Consider the following 19,597-nt stretch of genomic DNA (forward strand, 5'->3'; position numbering starts at 1 on the left):
TGTAAAGCACTTTGGGGTCCTTAGGGACTAAGTAAAGCGCTATAAAAATACAGGCCATTTACCATAATATTTTGTTTTAAATATTTCTCATGTTTACTTGCTTGGCTGTTACATTCACTGTCCACTTTAATAAGTAAACCTTGTTAGTATTGAGCTGGGCCCCCTTTTACCTTCAGAACTGTCTTGATTCTTGAATTCACAACTGGAACACTCCATATTCAATACTGACACTATACCATTACATAGTTGCTGCACATTTATCAGTTGCTCATCTTGTTCAATTTTGTCTTATCAGTGTGAATTGTAGCTTTAGTTTCCTGTTCTTAGCTGACAAGAGAGGCACCCAGTGTGGTCTTCTGTTGCTTTACCCCGATTTTCTTCAAAGTTAATTGTGTTGCTTCTGCGTTCCTTTGCTGTAACAAGTGGTTATTTGAGTTGATGTTGCCTTCGTATTGGCTGGAAGCAGTCTGGCCAATCTCCAGAGAACTGCCTCTCGCTGGATATTTTCTTCTTTTCTGATCATTCTTCATAAACTGAAGAAGTGATTGTTGGGGAAAATCCCAGCAGATCAGCAGCTTCTCAAATATTCAGTCTGGCACCATCAACAATGGTTTGCTCAGTTTTCCTAGTACGGTTGTTGCACTGTGATTGGTTGACTAGATATTTGTGTTAACGAGCAGTTGTGCAGATGTGGCCATGACTGTGTGCTTGAATGATTTCTTTGGATCATAATGGAGGTTGAACTTGAGCTCACTTTTTCTGCCCCCTAACTCTAACCCAGGGGAAATAAACTTGCACGCAACACTTTAAGCCCATTATTTCTTAGTTTAAGTGATTGAGCTGGAAATGGTGTGGGGGAAAAAGTGAACAGGTCTTTAACATGGAAGTCATTCTGACCTATGAAAGGCACAGGTGTGAATAATAAAATAAACCGTGGCTGGTTTGCGTTCATGGTCCTAATTTTGTTCTGGCTCTGTCTCACCGTGGAACTCGGCTGCACTTAAAGTGAGTAACATTTGTGTGTTTCGAGTTCAAGTTCAATCATCTATGGAGCATTTTCACAGAAGATTAAAAGGAAATAACACCTCAAGTGTTTCAGTAAACATTTCCAGTCAACCAGCACACAAAATACCAAGACAAATGAAATGCCAACCCAAGTGGCAAAGCAGGCCTCACGGATGGTATAAATAAATCGGTGCCCCCCACCACCTTGCCAGGAGGCCATGTTTACTTTCAGATTAATAATTCGTACATAACCATGTAAACTGTGCACAAAATCCCTTAATAAAAATGATATGATGTGGCTTTGATACTGACCCAATAATTGTCTCGATGCACGCTCAATCAGCCAGGTAAGGAAATCCCAAAAAGTTGATTCTGTTCATCTGGAATTAATGTTTTCAGTGGGGAAAACGTTTCGTCACTCTTCTAAGTGACTCTCTGTGAATAGTACTCATGGCCACTGATCAGCTGGCATGACAATTTCCATATTAGTGAGCATTAGTTTTTGGGTGACCCAATAATTGTTTCTGTGTGCGTGCGTGCGCGTGCATAACATAGCCTAACGGGTACCTTCCGCGAGCAGGACGTGACGTGGTCTCTAATCCTCTTAGTTTAATTAAGCTGAACCAGCAGGCGTAGGCTGCAGCTCCTTCGGCAGCCGAGGTTTAAAAGTCGACTCGATCTTCTAAGAAAACGTAGACCCTGGGAGAAGCAGCTTTGGAGTTTAAAGCAGTTTAAAAGTGAGCTGGGGGTGGGTGTCTTGGGCCCCCTGCAGGATGCTGCCTCCGCGGATGCTGTGGGGCGCTGTGGCGCGTCAGGTTGCTCCACGACTCACCTACAGCACTGCTGCGCAGCCACAGGTATGTAGGCCTGCGGTCACACATCAATACACAGCACAGAGAAGAAAGTGGCACGTTTGTGAGTGAAATAAGATTATCCGGATCGTTCCACTAAGATTTTTAGAGCAACTTGTGGTCTTTAAACGTGTATCCCCCCCCCCCCCCCCAATATTACTGTAGATTTTACAGTAAAAGACAAAGATGAATGCGTGTTGTGCAATTTTAAAAAGTCCTATAAAGTACTCCTGGGTTTAATTCAGTAGTATTCTTATGTTAAGCTTCACAAAAGTTGTATTGTTTGGCATTTTAATTTGTTGATATGGCGCCAAATCACCTCAGCATTAATCTCAGAAGTAAAACATTACAGGTTGTTTAAGGCAGCAGATGTCCAAACCCAGAAAGACTGACAGCTTTTTTCAGCCACACCTTTTCCTTTTTTTTTTTCCAACTTTTCTTATTTCCAGCAGGTGAAGCCAAAAAAGACCATATTTGGTCCTCTGAGTGACCAAGATCGGATATTTACTAACTTATATGGCCGACATGACTGGAGGTAAAAGTATTTGAAGTAAAACCACCTTCATTACTCTCTAATGACCTGTAGAAACACCTTATCTCTCTCTGTTGCTCTTCTCTTCCGTTTTTTCTCCCAGACTCAAAGGAGCGCTAAAAAGAGGAGATTGGTATAAGACCAAGGAGATCATACTGAAGGGACAGGACTGGATCCTGAATGAGGTGAAAATCTCGGGGCTTCGTGGCAGAGGAGGAGCAGGATTTCCGACAGGCATGAAGTGGAGTTTCATGAACAAACCCAGCGATGGCAGGTAGGAGCAAGAGGGAACAGAAACAATCTGCGAATGATGCTAAGGTTTCATGAATAAATAATCTGTTGGCGTGTCTGTGACTTTCCGCGTTTGCTATGTGGTAGGCCAAAGTATCTGGTGGTGAATGCTGACGAGGGGGAGCCTGGGACATGTAAAGACCGCGAGATAATGCGTCATGACCCCCATAAGCTTATAGAGGGCTGTCTGGTGGCTGGGAGAGGCATGGGAGCTCGTGCCGCGTACATCTACATTAGAGGGGAGTTTTACAATGAGTCATCAAACCTACAGGTAATGTATGGATGGATGTGTGACGAACAGTCCGTGGATGAAGAGCGTTTGTCTTAATTGTTTTCTTCAAACAGGTGGCCATTAATGAGGCGTACAAAGCAGGGCTGATTGGAAAGAACGCCTGCGGCTCTGGGTATGACTTTGATGTGTTTGTTATGCGGGGAGCAGGCGCATACATCTGTGGAGAGGAGACGGCTCTAATCGAGTCTCTTGAGGGCAAACAAGGGAAGCCCCGGCTCAAGCCGCCTTTCCCTGCAGACATAGGTGAGGTAAACTCTCCACAGCAGCCTCCAATATCCTGCAGCACCTAATTATGGTTTAAGAAACTGCTAAATAGGGTTATATTCTAATTATAGTTATTTACTGCTCTCTTTCTCTCTCCCTAAAGGGGTGTTTGGATGCCCAACAACGGTGGCCAACGTGGAGACAGTTGCTGTGGCGCCTACGATCTGTCGTCGAGGCGGCGCTTGGTTCACCAGCTTTGGGAGGGAGAGGAACTCTGGGACGAAGCTGTTCAACATCTCTGGTCACGTAAACACCCCATGCACAGTGGAGGAAGAGATGTCTATTCCTCTGAGAGAGCTGATAGAGAGACATGCAGGTGTGTGTGTGTTTAATCCAGTTCTGTCCATGAAGAGTTTATGAAACATTACACATTTTTTTCCTCTTTTCTCTCGTATGATTGGTGCAGGAGGAGTGAGAGGTGGCTGGGACAATCTATTAGGAGTGATCCCAGGGGGGTCCTCCACTCCCATTATCCCTCGGCATGTGTGTGATGATGTGCTGATGGATTTCGATGACCTGGTTCGTGCAGAGAGTGCCCTGGGAACCGCAGCTGTCATAGTCATGGATAAATCGGTAAACAGTTGCCTGAAATATTGCACATTTCACAGGCTCCTCAGTGACAGCAGAAAGAAAATCTGACTGATGCGTCTTCTCTGCAGACCGATGTGGTCCGAGCCATTGCACGTTTGGTTGAGTTTTACAAACACGAGAGCTGTGGACAGTGCACCCCCTGCAGGGAGGGTAAGGAACTACATTCAACACTGGGCTCAGGCAGTAACTGTTAAAACATCCATTATCTCACCCTTTAAAATCTTTTTACATCCTCCTTACATTCCTTACAGTGCTCTTCTCTCTTCATTGAGCTATAATAAGCACTTGTGTGAACTGTCAACAAGAACATCAGGGTTAGGTGAAGCGTTTACTACTCAGGACATGCCTGAAGGGTACATAGGTATGATAAGTGCTCAAATATGTTATTATAGCAAAATAAACACTCTGGTAAGGTAAGATATACCTGTAAGAGCACAATTATCGAAGGATTGAAAACATAATACTGGTAAAACAGAGGTTTTATGACAAATTAATCATAATCTGAGCCTGTATTGATGCATTTTATTTGCACATATGTAATGTAAATCTCGGTTAGAAAAAGCCTTTTTAAATGTGTATAATTTTTGCATTAATTTGGACAAACAGTGCAACAGCATTCGTTTCATTGTCTTAGTAAAGCTAGAGTCATAATGTGTGAGTAATTTAATCAATTAGCTTCAGGATTTGGATTATTAGTTTGTGAAGAACACAAAAGGAAGCTACAACTGTTATTTTAAGATATCAAATAGGTTTTTAAGTCTTTATTAGAATTGGATTAAGATTAGGGTCAATAATAACTCCTCCGAGGTAAAACTTTGCTTAAAAGTTTCAGGAATTGTAATTTTATAATGCTTGTTCAACTCCTTCCTCTCCCACAGGAGTGGACTGGATGGATAAAATGATGTGGAGGTTTGTCCAAGGCGAGGCAGCAGTTTCAGAAATTGACATGATTTGGGAGCTCAGTAAGCAGATAGAGGGACACACCATTTGTGCTCTCGGGGACGGAGCTGCTTGGCCTGTGCAGGTGAGATTTCTTCTTGGAGGCGTTTTAAGCACTTAAGCACAAGTTCAGTAAAACTGAGCCTTCAATTTCAAAGGAAATGCTAAATGTGAAGAGTCAGGGGCGTTTACCCTCTTTTTTTTTTCCCTTTTGTGTGTGCAGGGTTTGATCCGCCACTTCAGGCCTGTCATGGAGAGCCGCATTGCTCACTATAACAAGAAAAATCCCGCAAGGGCGCCAGAGGTCGAGATGATCTGAAAGTGAAATGCCTCCCATTCAGTCTGTCATCAAATCATTCCATAGATCATTTATTTTAAGTGTAAATATTACTTATTGATCAAAGTTATCCTGATCGCAAAAGCTATGTGTGGACAACCAGTCTGCTTTGGTGATATAAAAGCAGCAATGACATCTTCAACTTAGTTAACTGATGCACGACGCAATGAAAGAAATGAACACATACGTCAATAAATTAGCTTTATTTCATAAACTTGAGAAATAAATTCAAATGCTTCACTGCGTACATGTCCAGTCTGATCTGTACAAAAAAAGGAGATGATCAAGAAAGGATTAAGTGATTGATGTTTGTTTTGTTTTTACTTTGGGGAAAGAAAAGAGAGTGGGAACAGGAAAAGATGTGTTAGGATGAAAGGAAAACTGGTCTGTGATTTACAGTCTGTGTTATCATTTCACAGAGACACACAGCTGAGCTGGTGCAGGTTTTCCCTCGATTCAGACCAAGAAGGCAGGCAGAATATTGCTCAACTGACCAGCTATACATCCAGACTAAAGGTTGAAGTATCACTCCGGCAAATGTCCTTCTTTGAACAATGACTAATGACAGTCAAACAAACAAATGGGAATCTTTACAAAACTTTAGCTTGTCCATTTAGACCCAAGTGCTAAATCCTGAAACCAACACAGAGCTGTTACGAGTCATCCTGGTGAAGAACAGATGGGCTCAGTTTGGGTGGATATCCTGTAAGACTCAGCAGAAAGCACTCGGTGAGTTCAGATTTTTTTTTTTTTTCTGCATTAGGGTGCCATCCAGAAAGGTATAGACTGCTGCTGCGGCTGTGTTTTAGCTCGAGGGAGTGGTGGAGGAGGGCAGCGATAACCCTGTGCCCAGCCTGAGGTGGTTGTGGTAGTTGAGGAGGTAGGGGGAACTGCCCCAGGGTTACCTGGCCCTGAGGTGGCTTTTGAGGTGGGGTGGTCTTCCTCTTCATCAGAAGAGCCGCCGGTGTATGCCACCAAACCTGTTTTCAGTCTTTTTACTGCAGGTGCTAAAAGAGGAAGAAGAGAGCAAAAGAAAAAACAGGAAAAGAGAGAGAGAGCGAGAGAAAGGCAGCACATGTGGAGAGGAGAAAGAGAGAAAAGATACACAACAACAGCAGCAGCTCATTTCAAGTCAAAGGTAATTATTTCAAACACATGTTGGGAGAAACAAAAAGTTAATAGATCAAATGTAAATCAACGTTTATGTCAGCCGGTTTGAGGAGGGGGGGTGGCGGCCATTCAAAAGCAGCCATTGGTTGGTGGGGAGCGACAGTGTCAGGGGCCGTCCAATCGAGCGGCAAGACGGTGTCACAGGACGAGTCGTACCCCACCCCCAACCGATATCCATCATCACACCGGAGACACATGGAAGAGAAGAAAAACACAGAGAAAAAGAGAAAAACACAAAAACAGGAGAGATTCTCGTTAGCGAGGGAGGAAAACGAACGTCGGACAATCCAGACTGATGATGTCGTCACGGCTCGACATAATCGCACTCCTTTATAAAAAGGAGTTGAAGGCACACAAAAGGTGTTGAGTCATAGCTCCGCCTCATTATCTTGAGATGTGTTGTCACAGCAGCAGACTCCTGGAAAAGCCCGTTTGAGGCTTATTGTGGCGGGCGCTGCATTTATCTCAGCCACAAAACCAGGAGTGGCTTTAATATTAAATATAGAAAAACGAAACTAAATCTGTTTTTGGGGGGGTTATGTAACAGACATCCAGCTTCAGTAGGCAGGGAGAGGATTTACATTTGTCTCTACAGCTCTACATTAAGGCTGTGAATAAAATTGAGGCCAGGCTTATAAGAGGGTCACAGTCCGTGATTTGGATTTGGGCAGGGATTTGTCAATCCACAGGATAACGCCCTTACCGGCGGGGCCTTGCGGTGCTTTTCTCTCTTCCACCTTGGGTCTCGCTCCATTCACAGCCAAGGGGGGTGGAGGCATTAGCTGCTTACTGGAGAACACAAAGAGAGGGAGTGAGTGAACTCTTCTCACTGACCTGTGAATATTATTAACCTGAACAACATCCTGTGTAAAATCTGCACACCTGTCCCTCTCACACGACGGGCTGGAGGAACTCTGTGGTTGGGATCCTGGATTCTCAGGGCTGCCCATGGAGAAGCCTGCACCTAAATTAGTCATATGAATGGGTCCATGCTATGAGCAGAAAAACACACAGGCACGATTAGGAGACATCCTCAACTAAGCCCTGCCCTGACACTAAAAAACAATACACACCTATTTACAACACCAAAGTGAAAAAAAGCTAGCTTACCACAAACCTGTGATTATAATGATATTTTCCCGTCCACTATGAAAGATACTTTTAACAGCTCTCCAAGCTATCTCAACCAAGGTACAAAAGACATTTGAAGAGAGCAAAGATGATATGTTAGGAGACAGAAATCGGAAAGAGAGGTAAGAGTGCTTCCTCGGCTCATGAAGGTGACTCGTGACAATGAGGACTCCGACATACAAACAGGGAACAAACAAACATGGAGACCACGATGTGGAGAAAATAAAATATAGGGGGTGTTTAAAAAAAAAAAAAAAAAACACCAGAGAATGATGAGGGGGTGAAAATGCAAAAGAAATGTATCACCTGGTATCCCAGCAGGCCACTGTCTGTCTCGTCAGGCACCTCCTCTGTAAAGCGTCTTTTCTGTGGTGGGTTGGCTGGGGCAGCAGGAGGTGAAACTTTGGGTGGTGCTGCAGCAGAGGGAGGTAAACGTACAGGAGGGGCTAGAGTCTGCACAAAAGACGAAAACAACAGTATCGTCTGGTTACTGATTTGCCTGCTATGACACATATCCTTGGCGAGAGTTTCACAGTTTATAAAAGTAAAATTAAAGAAGTAGTAATCCAAAGATCTAATTTTGTGCAGAAGTTTTGATTGTGTCAGATGTTTAGATTTGCTCCTAGTTAGCTTTCAAGGGGTAAAGAGTTAAGTGGACCTAGGAAAAAAATGGGATTGTTGTACAGTCAAAGATTTTACACAGTCTTGTTTTATTTGTGTTTCTGGATGCCTGCTTTAGTTTTAAGGCCATGTTACAATGAATCCTACCTGTGGCAAGATGTCAGGAGCAGGTACTGGTGCAGGCGTGGGTGCAGGAGCTACAGTGGGGACAGGGGCAGGGATAGGGACAGGTAGAGGTACAGGGACAGCAGCAGGAATAGGAGCTGGAGCTGGGCGGAGAGGGTACTGAGAGGGAACACCAGCGGCAGCCACTGGCGGCGCAGGAGGTGGGACAGCGTAAGGTGAAGGGACAGGCTGAGGCTGAGGTGGGGGTACGGGCAGTGGGTAGCCTTGCTGGTAGCCAGTAGGGGGGTAGTAAGGAGGTTGAGGAGATATCCCATTCACTACTGGCGGCTGTCCAAACCCTGAATAAAAACAAAAGAAACAAGCAAAACAGCTAGAATGAGGCTCTCACAGAGATGTCAATAAACAGATGTGTTAGACTGAGAATGTCTGTGAAGGTTCTCAGTCATCCAGGTCATCGTAGTCTAAGGAGCTTGGAAAGAAAAGCGTCTGGACTTCTTTAAGTTGCTTGAAGACGTTTCACCTCTCATCCGAGAAGCTTCTTCAGTTTCAGTTTCAGAACTGAAGAAGCTTCTCGGATGAGAGGTGAAACGTCTTCAAGCAACTTAAAGAAGTCCAGACGCTTTTCTTTCCAAGCTCCTTAGACTGAGAATCTTACAGCTTTCAGTTAAAGAAAAAGAGCTTTGGTACAGCAACAGAAACTACAGAAAAACTACCAGCTGTGGAGTACCTTGTGGTGTTGGCATCATTTGATTAAGGAAGCGAGAATACTCTGCATGGACCTAGAAAAGAGGAACATTGCATTTAATCTTGTTAATAGTTTTAAAAAAAATAAAAAATTTACTTTGAAAGTCATCCTATAAAGACAAGAGTTCAACATAATGTAACCATTATAAAAGAAAAAAAACCATAAAAACCAACTGTAAAAGAACGAGATCTATCAAGATTCAGTTAAAAAACAACAACAACAAAAACGCCTTCGAACATTTACAGCACAAACTACCTTTGAGTCTCCACCTTTAAGAAAACGGCTGTGTCTGCAGAAAATACTTGTGGTCTCCGCTTGTGGTGCAGCACACAAATAATCCTTCACTATCTACAGCTCTGTAGCCGATGTGCGCATCTGCAGAAGCTGAGATCAGTGATCCCTTAAACCACAAGGAAGTGTGTGTTTCTTTGCTTAGTTTAAAAACATTTTCGTTTTATCACCAGCGAGTGTCAACAGTTAACACAGTGTGGAAACATCAGTGCCACCAGCGATTTAATTAATTGTTCATTTGCAATATTGATCTCGTACCATTAGTGTTTCCAGTTGTTTTGTTAAAAAAAAAAGAAACAAAACACTTTTCATAACTAATCTGTGACAGGCCACCACTCATTACTTACTTATTATTTATTAATGCTCAGGGACTGTCTAGTGACTCCACAGTGTAGGGGTTTGCACCTTTGCCTAACAAGCAAAAGATCTCCAGTTTGATCCCGTGAGGAGACAAAAATCCCTCTGGGGTTGCATCAGGAAAGGCGTCTGCAGTAAATATCCGGCAAAACAAATATGCAGAGCTACCTGCTGTGCAACCCTGTGGATAAGGGAGCATCTGAAAATTGGTTTTAATGCTTGACTGTCTGCTGAAGCTGGAATGGGGAAAATGGACATTTGGAGTACTCACTGTCTGAAGCAGGTTCTCACACAAAGTCTTTGCTGCTGCAAGTCCTTCAGGTTTCGAGTGACTGGAGAGAAAAACAGCAAAAATAGTTCATAATCATGGAAAACTACCAATATTTGAAATCCACTGTTCTCTATTGACGCTGCATGTGACATATTTACACCAGACTTCATTTTCTAATTTTTCTAAAGGAAATTTACACAGAACTATATGACAGTTGAAGTAGTTTTGGGCTTCGTGTCTGTACAGTACTATCTTATTTTACCATCTTATTATTCTAACACCCAGTAATCAGAACTTTTTAATGTTATTGTTTAGTAGTGGGTGGCAAATAGTTTGTAGTTGCATTACCACCACCTTTTGGCCATTATAGTGAATAGCATCCCACCAGGCACTGGTAAAAAAAAAGCATCAATCACATTTACTTTTAATTTATTTTCTTAAAAAAAAATAATAATAATAATAATAATTTGGAAATTCTGACTGCGCTCTACTGCAGAAAACTCCAGAGTGTGGCAGTGTTGTGACAACGCTTCATTAGCCTGCGCCGCCTTTAATGGACAAAGACTGATGATACCCACCTGATGTAAATGTACATGGGTTCAAAGGCCTCTCGTCCAGAGGCAGGCTCCAAACAGCCGGATCCTTTCCCTCTGAGGAAGACTTTGGCCCCGGTCTCAGCCTGGATGTGCTGCAAGTATGAACAGCCGGGCCCCTCGACACGCTCTTTGACTGCAAAGCCCGGGACAGCGTGATCCAGGCCCACAAAGATCTTATCTTGAACAAAATGCATCTGAGAAATGAAAGAAAATATGAAGGGTTGCAGTAACTATGACTAAACACATTACCATACTGACAGTTTTCAGTCCCCCCTACATTTATGCCCCTTTTTAGACATTAGTTCCAGTATATCTCCAAACATTTTTAAATTCATGAATGTCTAGAGGTAGGTTGATCATTCCAAATATCGGCAGTATCGAGACAAACACTTTTATTGGATCAATACTCTATCCTAAAAGGTCAGACTGTATTCCACTGAATTGTGTTAAATTTTTTATTTTAATAAGAAAACTATATCTCAAACATGCACTATGAAAAATGTCTGAAACTTTTTGTGTTCTGTGTTATCACCTGTTTTATTTAAAGCCTATAACACATTTAAACAACAGAACTTGACCGAAGTCCTTTAAAAACAGGCACATTCACATTCCAGGTCTCCAAAAAAATCCAGTTTCAAAAAGCTGAAAGGTTTTGTTGTGTTAACTAATTATTATAGAAAGTAACAGTTACAGGGATTTTGGTGGTCATTAAAAGGTGTTCAGATTTTTAAACTGATGCCCATTCATCTCATAAATCATGGCACACCGCTCTCCCCTACATAAGTTACCTTTATAAGTTAAAAAGCATCGGTATTGGCAGTAGTGCCTCTGTATTTATCGCACACCACTAATGTCCTTTTTGTTCCCCCCCAAGTGAAGACTGTTGTTAAATCGACTGCTACCGAAGGTTGGATGCAAATCAAATCAAATGTCTTTTTCATTCAAACAATCGCAGCTTCTTTGTCTGCACTAGATGTTTGAAGTCTTCCAAGTCTTACACTTCTGAAGTATATAAAATCTAAAGCAACCTATTTACTGTTCTTTTGAAGGCATTGATTAAATATGACGCTAACTATTTATAATCTCACCCCCCTCACCTTTTCTAAAAACAGTAAGTGTATTGAGGCAATTGGTAAACTGATCGGTGCTTCAAAATTAGGTGGAAACAGAGAGTATGACCTGCATCCATGTGGGAACTGCCTTACCCCTGACTGAAAGTGTGGTTTGTGGTGGGTCACAGGGGGCAGTGAAGGAGCAGGGAGGTTGTTCTGCTGATACACTGTGACTGAAGCCCCAGTAGAGGAGAAAGATGGAGAGGATGATGAAGCAGTTGCAGCCTTCACCACCCCGTTTGTGATGATCTCCTTGATTCTATTAACTGCTCCTGGAAAACGGAGAAGAGAAACTGTCAGTCGAATTACGAGCTACACAAAGACAAACGTTTATGACTGACTGAAGTTTAAAAGAATACTTACTGTCAACAAGCTCTCTTGTCTGTCCTTGGACGTGTAGATACAGAGGTCGATCCCTGATTGGAATGAGCAGAAACAAGGCCGAGTTTACATAAAAACATCAAACACCGGGTCTACTATCAGTTCGGTTAGTGAAAATGAGAGACAGTCACCCTGTTAGCGCTTTGGTCTTCTCCTCTGCTGTCATGTAACGGCCTCTGGTCGACACTGCAGCACCGCTCACTTTACTGATCTGTGGACAAACCATATTAAAAATTACAAACCACATCACGAGCAATCCGCTAGCTAAGAAACAGACCTAACTTTTGAAAATATCATCCATATTGTTGCTGACCTCATCCTGCGTTTGCCCGCGTGTCAGGAGATTTCGACAATTAATTGGGACGTCATTGATCTCAACTTCAGCTACCACCAGGTCGTCTTTGGCTTTTGGCGGCACTGGAGGCTTTCCGACACCAAGGACCTGAAAGAGGGTACGGAACAAGAAGCATGCGTCAGTCAAGGCACAGCTCATTATTTTATACTGGAGACTTAAAACATACATTTTAACTAGAGCTGGGCGATAGAACGATAACGATATGTATTGCGAAATAACTTTTTCTCGATAGAAAAATTAAACTATTGCGATAGGCCTCATCTCTCTTGGCCTCTTAAAAAAAAGAACAGCCAATCCAAATTAAGTAGCGCAGAGCCGAACCAATCACAGCCGCAGCGTCACGTCACGTGACTTGTTACGTGCAGCACAAGTGCCAAGGCGCACATGTGTATTTGTTTGGGAAGCTGCCAGCTGGGCTGCCCAGGTAATGAAGGAAATGAGTGTGCCGACTAGAGAAAAATCAACCAAGAGCGTGAGCGAAGGTTACCGGAGAAAAAACCGATGATGGTTCCAATGCCGGAGAGCTTGTCGAACAGAAGGGCCATAGAAGTTCCGTAGTGTGAAGGTATTTCGGCTATTTCAAGTCTGACAAAAAACTTAGTAGCTTGCACTGTAAATTGTGCCGAAAGCAAGTCTGGAAATACAATAAACCGGTGCATGCTCAATCTCTGACTGAAAGCGCTAATTCGTCATTCGGCTTTTGTCAGACTAAAGTAACTGTTAAAACTGTTTGAAAAGCTCAGCTATACAACAAGGAGAGATTGAGAATTTCCTTTTAGTTCTCAGTTTATTTGATATTGAGAAAAGTTAGTCAGTTTTGTCTGTTCTTCTGTAAAACAAACTAAGATTTATTTTTAGAATTAATATTTTGTTTCTAAGTGGAATTGACAATTTAGTCTGTTTCGTTTGTTCTATTTTCAAACTTAAACGCTTTAGCGGCTGCCTTTTGTGTAGTTTGCAATATTTGCCTTTATTTATCTGAAACTGAAGTCTCATGTTCCTTAAGTACATCTACCCTGTTGAACTTATTATGGGAAATAAATATTTAAATTAAAACGAGCTGCTAATTATTTCACATTTTACTTGTGAGCAACGGCACATTTAAATCTTACAAATATAGTTATTTGGCTTATATCGTGATAGATATCGTTATCGCCTGAAATGAAAAAACATATCGTGATATAAAAAAATCTTATATCGCCCAGCTCTACTCTTAACAAAATAATCCTGTGTCTCCACTCATGTAGGATTTGGCAATTGATAGATTTTTATTATCAATTACGACTCTGGCTTCCAAAGACTTTGAAAACAAGGTAATGAAAATGTTGCCGCCTTTTATTTGGCAATGACTCGCACTGTGATATTGTGACATGATTGTTCAGCCGAGCTCAAGCCAAACTGTGGAACAGGAGGACGTTGTCAACAAGGGCGTTTGTGTTTCTTTGTTTCAGTTTGGATATGTGCAGTGTTTAAGAAAATCCAGTTACAGAAATGTTCAATAAAATTGGAATAACTCTGAAGTGAAAACTATTTTAAGCTGCTCTCTTATTCGCAAGGGTTCGCCACTGTGGGTAACCACATTGTTTTGGAGCCAAAAAGGGATTAGCGTCTGAGTGTTGAGAATTAAAAATGATTTAATAAAGTTTTGACTCAATATAAAATTGAAGTTACAAGTTAATAATAAAATATACTGTTGTCACAATGTTGATGCAACAAATCTTTAAAGCATTAAAGATAAAGCGGTCCTGTTCATTAATCTGCAATATCACTAAAGCACTACAAAGCCATTTTACAGGTCTGTAAAAGCAGCATTTCCTCCTCCAGCAGGAACTGTAAAGAGTGACATCTGGTGGAGGTGAAGTGTACATGCGCAATGCAAAAACAAAATGTACTAATTTTACTTCACTGTTTTTTTTTATTTCAGATTAGTTTCTACTTCGTTATTAAGATATTTGTTTGATTGCACTGTATTGCATTTTATTGAAATACATAACATGTTACTTATATATATTTACCTGCTGAAAAAAGAGGTATATGTTATCTTATAACCTTGATGTTGGAGTCTAAGTGTAAAAATGCAGGACAAGAGAGAAAATATGTGGGAATACAGTTAAAGCTTTAAATCAAATGTCATTATATAGACACCGTGTTTGAATATCCTGTTTTCTTAATTATCTTCTATGAAATCCAATAATATCTGAATATGAATATCTTTCTTATGTTTTTGTCAGTGCTGGTCACATGTACACATATATATATATAAGTGTATGGATACACCAGGAAGAACACATAAGGCTTATGGTAATAGGAATAACTATAAAAGTCTAATTTCCTTTGGAAGCTTCCTAATTGCTTGAACCCTCCAAGTACTAAGAAAAGGTGGTTCCTTTATTACCTCATTGAACACATCCGTTAAGAAAGGACAGAAGATAATACCGCCCCACAGAATCTCGGTGTTTATTACAAGAAATGATCACCATGACAGATTGTGCGTGTGTTAGGTCACAGTGCATTTTCCATTTCATAACATAGCCTGCTGATATGTTCTGCACCTTTACCCACAGGTCAACACAGCACTGCTGCGACAGAGTTGTTGAGTTTGTGTGATGAACATAAATGTATAAATAAAAAAAGCTCTATTAAAGTTTAATGATTACTGTACTGGACCCTATGGAGTAATGGTTGAATAATTTGACTTCAGGTAGACATCATCTCTCCAGGAGAAAAGTGAAAATAACAGTGGCCCTACAGTATGAAGATGTTGGGTAAAGTATTTTGCATACTGGAGGTTAAACAATCACAACATCCAACCCAAAATTATTAAATTTCGGGGTGGAACAGCCTTGTATAGTGCAGTCTGGGTACCACGCTTCTCTATTACGGTGTTGTGCCAAAAACTGATTGTCTGCCAAAAACTGACTTCCGGTATTTGCCAAAAACTGACTGCTTGTATTTAAACTGCTATAAGTAACTTGTTGGGCTATAATATGTGAAACATATGTCAAATGCATCCCTCATGGATGACATAAAGTCATCTTGAGCCGCAAACAACAAAGTAGAAGCCGCAATCAGTTTTTGGCAGTGACTTTTATATAACCTTTATTTATGCAGTTAAAAAAAAAAATCTCATTAACATTAAATATGTCTTTTGTAAGAGTAAGTTGGCCAAGAGCACAGCAGAAATGGCAGCAAATATTACAATAGTTCTGTAAAAATATTTTAAGTGGGGATAAAGGACCAGATTGGTTATGATGTAAGTACAATAACACAGAGTTGTAAAGATACTTCAAAAACAGATAATTTTTAAATTCTATATATAACCCCTTTGTAAGCCCTGTTCACCGAAGTCTATGCCTAAAGATATTACACATAAAAAATACACAGAAACATTGGAAATCACTTTTTGGCACAACAACGGATTCAATAATTTATAAAATCGCCTTTAAAACAAAAGTAATTAATAGAAAGACCGCCATGCTGTTCATTACCTTATCAGGCGGCCCGGGGTTGCCTATCTGTGAGGGTTTGAGTTTGCCTTTGGCCACCAGCATGGCATTAATCTTGGCAGCCACAGCAGCAGCAGCATCCAGAGCTCCAGTGGGTGCAGCTTCAGCCTCCCCCATCCCACCAGAGCCAGACCCGGGCCCAGGCTGGTCCCATTTGCTGCGGCGGCTGGAACACAGAAAGACAAAAAACATTAAACTAGTCAAAAAAGTTTGTATAACCCTCACTTCAGCCCACAAACCCCCAAAAACTCAACCGTGAGGATAAGCAAACAACACCCAATGCTGTTATTGTTGACGTTTTGGAAACCAGAACTGTGGTCTAACAGGGTTTTTTCCTCTTTGTATTCAGTTTGCGGTCACAATCACAGGCACTCTGCCACCGAAATTAATTATTTAAAAATATTTTGTTTTTGAGTAGCTACAGGATAAAAAGCATGAGCTGCTCGCCAGCTGCAGCGCGACAGCACGGCCATGATTATATAAGGCGGCTAACGTTAGCGAGCTAGCCGGCTATCTGAAAGCATAAAGGCGGCGGCTAAACAGCACAATAAAAATACAAAAACTGTCCGGGTTTAAAGGCTTACCCGCTGCTCTGAGCCCCACAGAATGACATCAATGTTTCGTCAGATAGAAAAAAATCCCCGTGAGGAAAATCTCTCCAGACTTCTGCACAGCTCGTACAGTCAGCTGTGCTGATGGCTAGCCGCTTCGTGTCTCACCGTTTCCGCCTCCGGTTACTGCTGTTCTCGCTCAATGACGCCACCAGAGGGCGCCAGACACCAGCAAGTGTGTTCAAAAGGGGGAAAAAACAGAAGGTTCAGGTGGGATGCTTCTTCCTCACCTGTCGTGCTACCCTTGGCCAGTGTCTCTTGAGGCGATATCAGAGTTTCCAGTGAAGAGAAAACCCTTGAGATGCCGGACAGGCTTCATGACGAGGTGAGTTTTAGCAGGTGTACTCCTGCTTAATCCACTGAAAAACCTCATAAATGAAAGGACACAGGTTACTGCACTGATTTGTGTTGAAATTCTGTTAGGGTTTCAAATGCGCAAATTTAAACATAGTCAGTCAGTCATCTTTAAATGCGGAATAATTTGTCGGTTAAACTGTGACAGTAAGCCAAATGAATGATGTTCACTCAGTAAATATATGTATGGACTGATCATACATAAGATTAATGTTTGAAGTTTAACACTTACAGCACTATGATAGCAATAATAATAATAATAATAATAATAATAATAATAATAATAATAATAATAATAATAATAATAATAATAATAATAATAAAGACAATGAAACACATTTGGTGTGGTTTTCCAGTTTTGTATTTCTGTTTAATACTACTTTTTGGTTTCTGCTTTCTGGTTTTATTGATGTTCTGCTGTGTTTCTGTGTCTTTTTTTTTTTTTTTTTTTTTGGTATTCTTGTCATGAGTCTTGGTTTCCCCCACCCTCACCTATGTCCTGTTGTGTAATCAGCCCCAAACACACTGGTGTTTTCTTTATGTACTCTTGTTCAACCCCTTGTTTTAAGTATTTAATCAGCTAATCACATGGCGACAAGTTCAAACCAAGCATCAGATTGGGGAAGAAAATGCTTGTTGATCTCATCTGATCCATTGAGATTTTTCCACACTATCATTTATATGGTTTTCAACAAAAAGACAAAATGAGAAAATATGGAGAGAAATGTGGGTGAAAATGCCTTGTTGATGCCAGAGGTCAGAGGAGACTGGATAGACTGCTTCGAGCTGATAGGAGGGCAACAGTAACTCAAATAATCCTCATTACAACTAAGGCAGAGGAGCATCTCTGCATAAGCAACCTGGCAAACCTTGAAGCTGATGAGCTACAGCAGAAGAAGAGCACACTGGGTGCCACTCCTGTCAGTAAAGAACAGGAAACTGAGGCTACAGTTTACACAGGCTCATCAAAACTGGAGCAGAGAAGATTGGAAAAATGCTACCTGGTCTGATGAGCCTTAGTTTCTGCTGTGACATTCATGGTAGGGTCAAAATTTGGCATAAAAAAACATGAAGTCATGGCTCCATCCTGTCTTATATCAACAGTTTAGGTTGCTTAAAAGAATACTTACTGTTTTTTTCTTCTTTTTTTTTCTTTTTCTGCTCATTCTGTTGGTTTTTGGTTTTTGCCCTTCTCCCCCGTCCCTCTTCTCAGCTGTTTCTCTTTCCCTCTTTCTTTCTCCCCTTCTTTCCCCCAGTCAAGTCTGTCCCATGTTCAGTAAGTGAAAATAAAATAAACAATAAAAGGTGAATCAAATGGACCATTATGGCAAGGCTGGGATGGTCAATTTGGTAAAGTAAATCCGTTGGGCATCTTTCTTTGCCTTTAGACAACAATTCTGATGGCAAAAGAGCCAAACGGGACAGGCAAAAGAAAAAAAAAAAAAAAAAGTTTAGGTTGCTTGGTGATATAGTGGTGTGGAGAATATGTTCTCAGCACATTTGGGGGCCCTTCGTACCAATTGATCATCTTTTAAACACCTCAGTCTACACGAGTATTGTTGCTCACTGTGTCCTTCCTTTTATGACCACAGTGTACTCATCATCTAACGTTTGTTTCCAGCAGGATCACACCCCATGAAACAAAGCTCAAATCATCTCAAACTGCTTTCTTGCGTTTGACAATGAGTTCACTGTACTCAAACGGCCTCCACAGTCTCCACAGATGTCAATCCAGTTGAGTAACTTTGGGATGTAGTGGGAAGGGAGTTTTACATCATGGATGCATATCTAGTAAATCTGCAGCAACTATGTGATGTAATCATGTCAACATGGACCGAAATCTCTGAGAAATCAATCTGTGCCACAAAGAATTAAGGTTGCGCTGAAGGAAAACAGGGTCTAACCCAACACTAGCAAAGTGTTTGTCAAACAGTTTATGTTCCTGAATTTGCTGTGTTGCTTTACTTGCTGTATCCTCATGTTTTCTCTGGCTCGCTTTGTTTTTGGACTTTTCTGTTACTATCAAAGCTATTGAAACTTGTGATTTTTTAAAGTTATTCAGCATTCATTGTCCTGCACTTGGGTCCTCTCCAGCTTATCATGATACAAATGTGTTCCTGCTAACATGGACCAGTTTGTGAGTTTTGTAAAGAGACTTAAAATTAAATGTTTCTAAACTGACCCAAGATTAAAAACCCCAAGTCTGCTCTGTAAAGCAAAACAGACCCAGTCTTGCAGAGACCCCATTTGCCCCTATAGGCTAAGCCAGGCAATGGCATCGTGCCTCCTGGCTCTTAAGCTGTGCTGTCTTACTGAGAGTCACTCTGGCAGGTACAGGTGTTCGGTTACTGACCACCCTGGGTTTTCAGAGACAGGGCCAGGAGGTGCAGGTTTCTGTGGAAGGTGAGAACACCTTGCAGGGGGGCAACATGAATCAACAGATTGAACAACTGGCAGCCCTGCTTGTATTTCTGTTGCTCTGTGGTGCAGGGTGCTGAAAATTATCTGCTAAACTCTGCTTTCTTCAGTTTGATCAGGATCAACATGTGTCATGTTTTCATACCAGGAAATTGTTGGTTTGCATTTATCTATTGGGCCTAAGATCATTTTATCATTTTTATGGTAGAGGTCATGGATAGGTTTTGGTGTTTTTATAGTAACTAACATGCTTTTTACTATATGTTTAATTTATTTAACTGTATCTTTTAAGTGTGCTGCAGATTTTTTGTTAAATGCAGATTTAGGTAAGGGTAAACTTTACATGCTAAAACTGTTAACTTGTAAAGTTCACTGTTTTAACTGACCGTCAGTCATTATCACTGATAAAAAACAAGCATGTAAGCTTACAAGGGAGGTCAACCTTTGAGC

At 41.3% G+C, this 19,597-nt stretch overlaps 2 protein-coding genes across 4 annotated transcripts; one reads left to right on the plus strand and one right to left on the minus strand.

The window, feature by feature from the left end:
* The first annotated feature begins 1,623 nt into the window (after positions 1-1,623).
* LOC113032143 (NADH dehydrogenase [ubiquinone] flavoprotein 1, mitochondrial-like) lies at positions 1,624-5,345 on the plus strand. Of its 2 annotated transcripts, none has more exons than XM_026184829.1 (10): positions 1,624-1,862; positions 2,306-2,391; positions 2,492-2,662; positions 2,767-2,950; positions 3,025-3,214; positions 3,339-3,551; positions 3,642-3,808; positions 3,895-3,976; positions 4,705-4,850; positions 4,989-5,345. In XM_026184829.1, exons 1-10 carry the CDS (start codon positions 1,779-1,781, stop codon positions 5,082-5,084), a joined length of 1,419 nt encoding a protein of 472 aa, XP_026040614.1. In that variant the 5' UTR covers positions 1,624-1,778; the 3' UTR covers positions 5,085-5,345. The 2 variants fall into 2 exon arrangements, with proteins under 2 accessions (XP_026040614.1, XP_026040615.1); XM_026184830.1 differs by having other exon boundaries at positions 2,309-2,391.
* Positions 5,291-16,479, minus strand: khdc4 (KH domain containing 4, pre-mRNA splicing factor). 2 transcript variants are annotated; one of them, XM_026184827.1, is made up of 14 exons: positions 16,349-16,478; positions 15,747-15,930; positions 12,217-12,345; positions 12,035-12,114; positions 11,886-11,938; positions 11,616-11,794; positions 10,393-10,604; positions 9,815-9,875; positions 8,878-8,929; positions 8,172-8,488; positions 7,710-7,856; positions 7,155-7,264; positions 6,976-7,061; positions 5,291-6,109 (listed from the first exon to the last, which is right to left on the minus strand). In XM_026184827.1, the coding sequence occupies exons 1-14, from the start codon at positions 16,375-16,377 to the stop codon at positions 5,862-5,864; spliced, it is 1,887 nt and encodes a 628-aa protein (XP_026040612.1). In that variant the 5' UTR covers positions 16,378-16,478; the 3' UTR covers positions 5,291-5,861. The 2 variants fall into 2 exon arrangements, with proteins under 2 accessions (XP_026040612.1, XP_026040613.1); XM_026184828.1 differs by lacking the exon at positions 5,291-6,109 and having other exon boundaries at positions 6,994-7,061; positions 7,155-7,236; positions 16,349-16,479.
* Between the last annotated feature and the right edge of the window lie 3,118 nt (positions 16,480-19,597).

Source organism: Astatotilapia calliptera, chromosome 11 (assembly GCF_900246225.1).
Source record: "Astatotilapia calliptera chromosome 11, fAstCal1.2, whole genome shotgun sequence".
In the NCBI taxonomy this organism is placed as follows: domain Eukaryota; kingdom Metazoa; phylum Chordata; class Actinopteri; order Cichliformes; family Cichlidae; genus Astatotilapia; species Astatotilapia calliptera.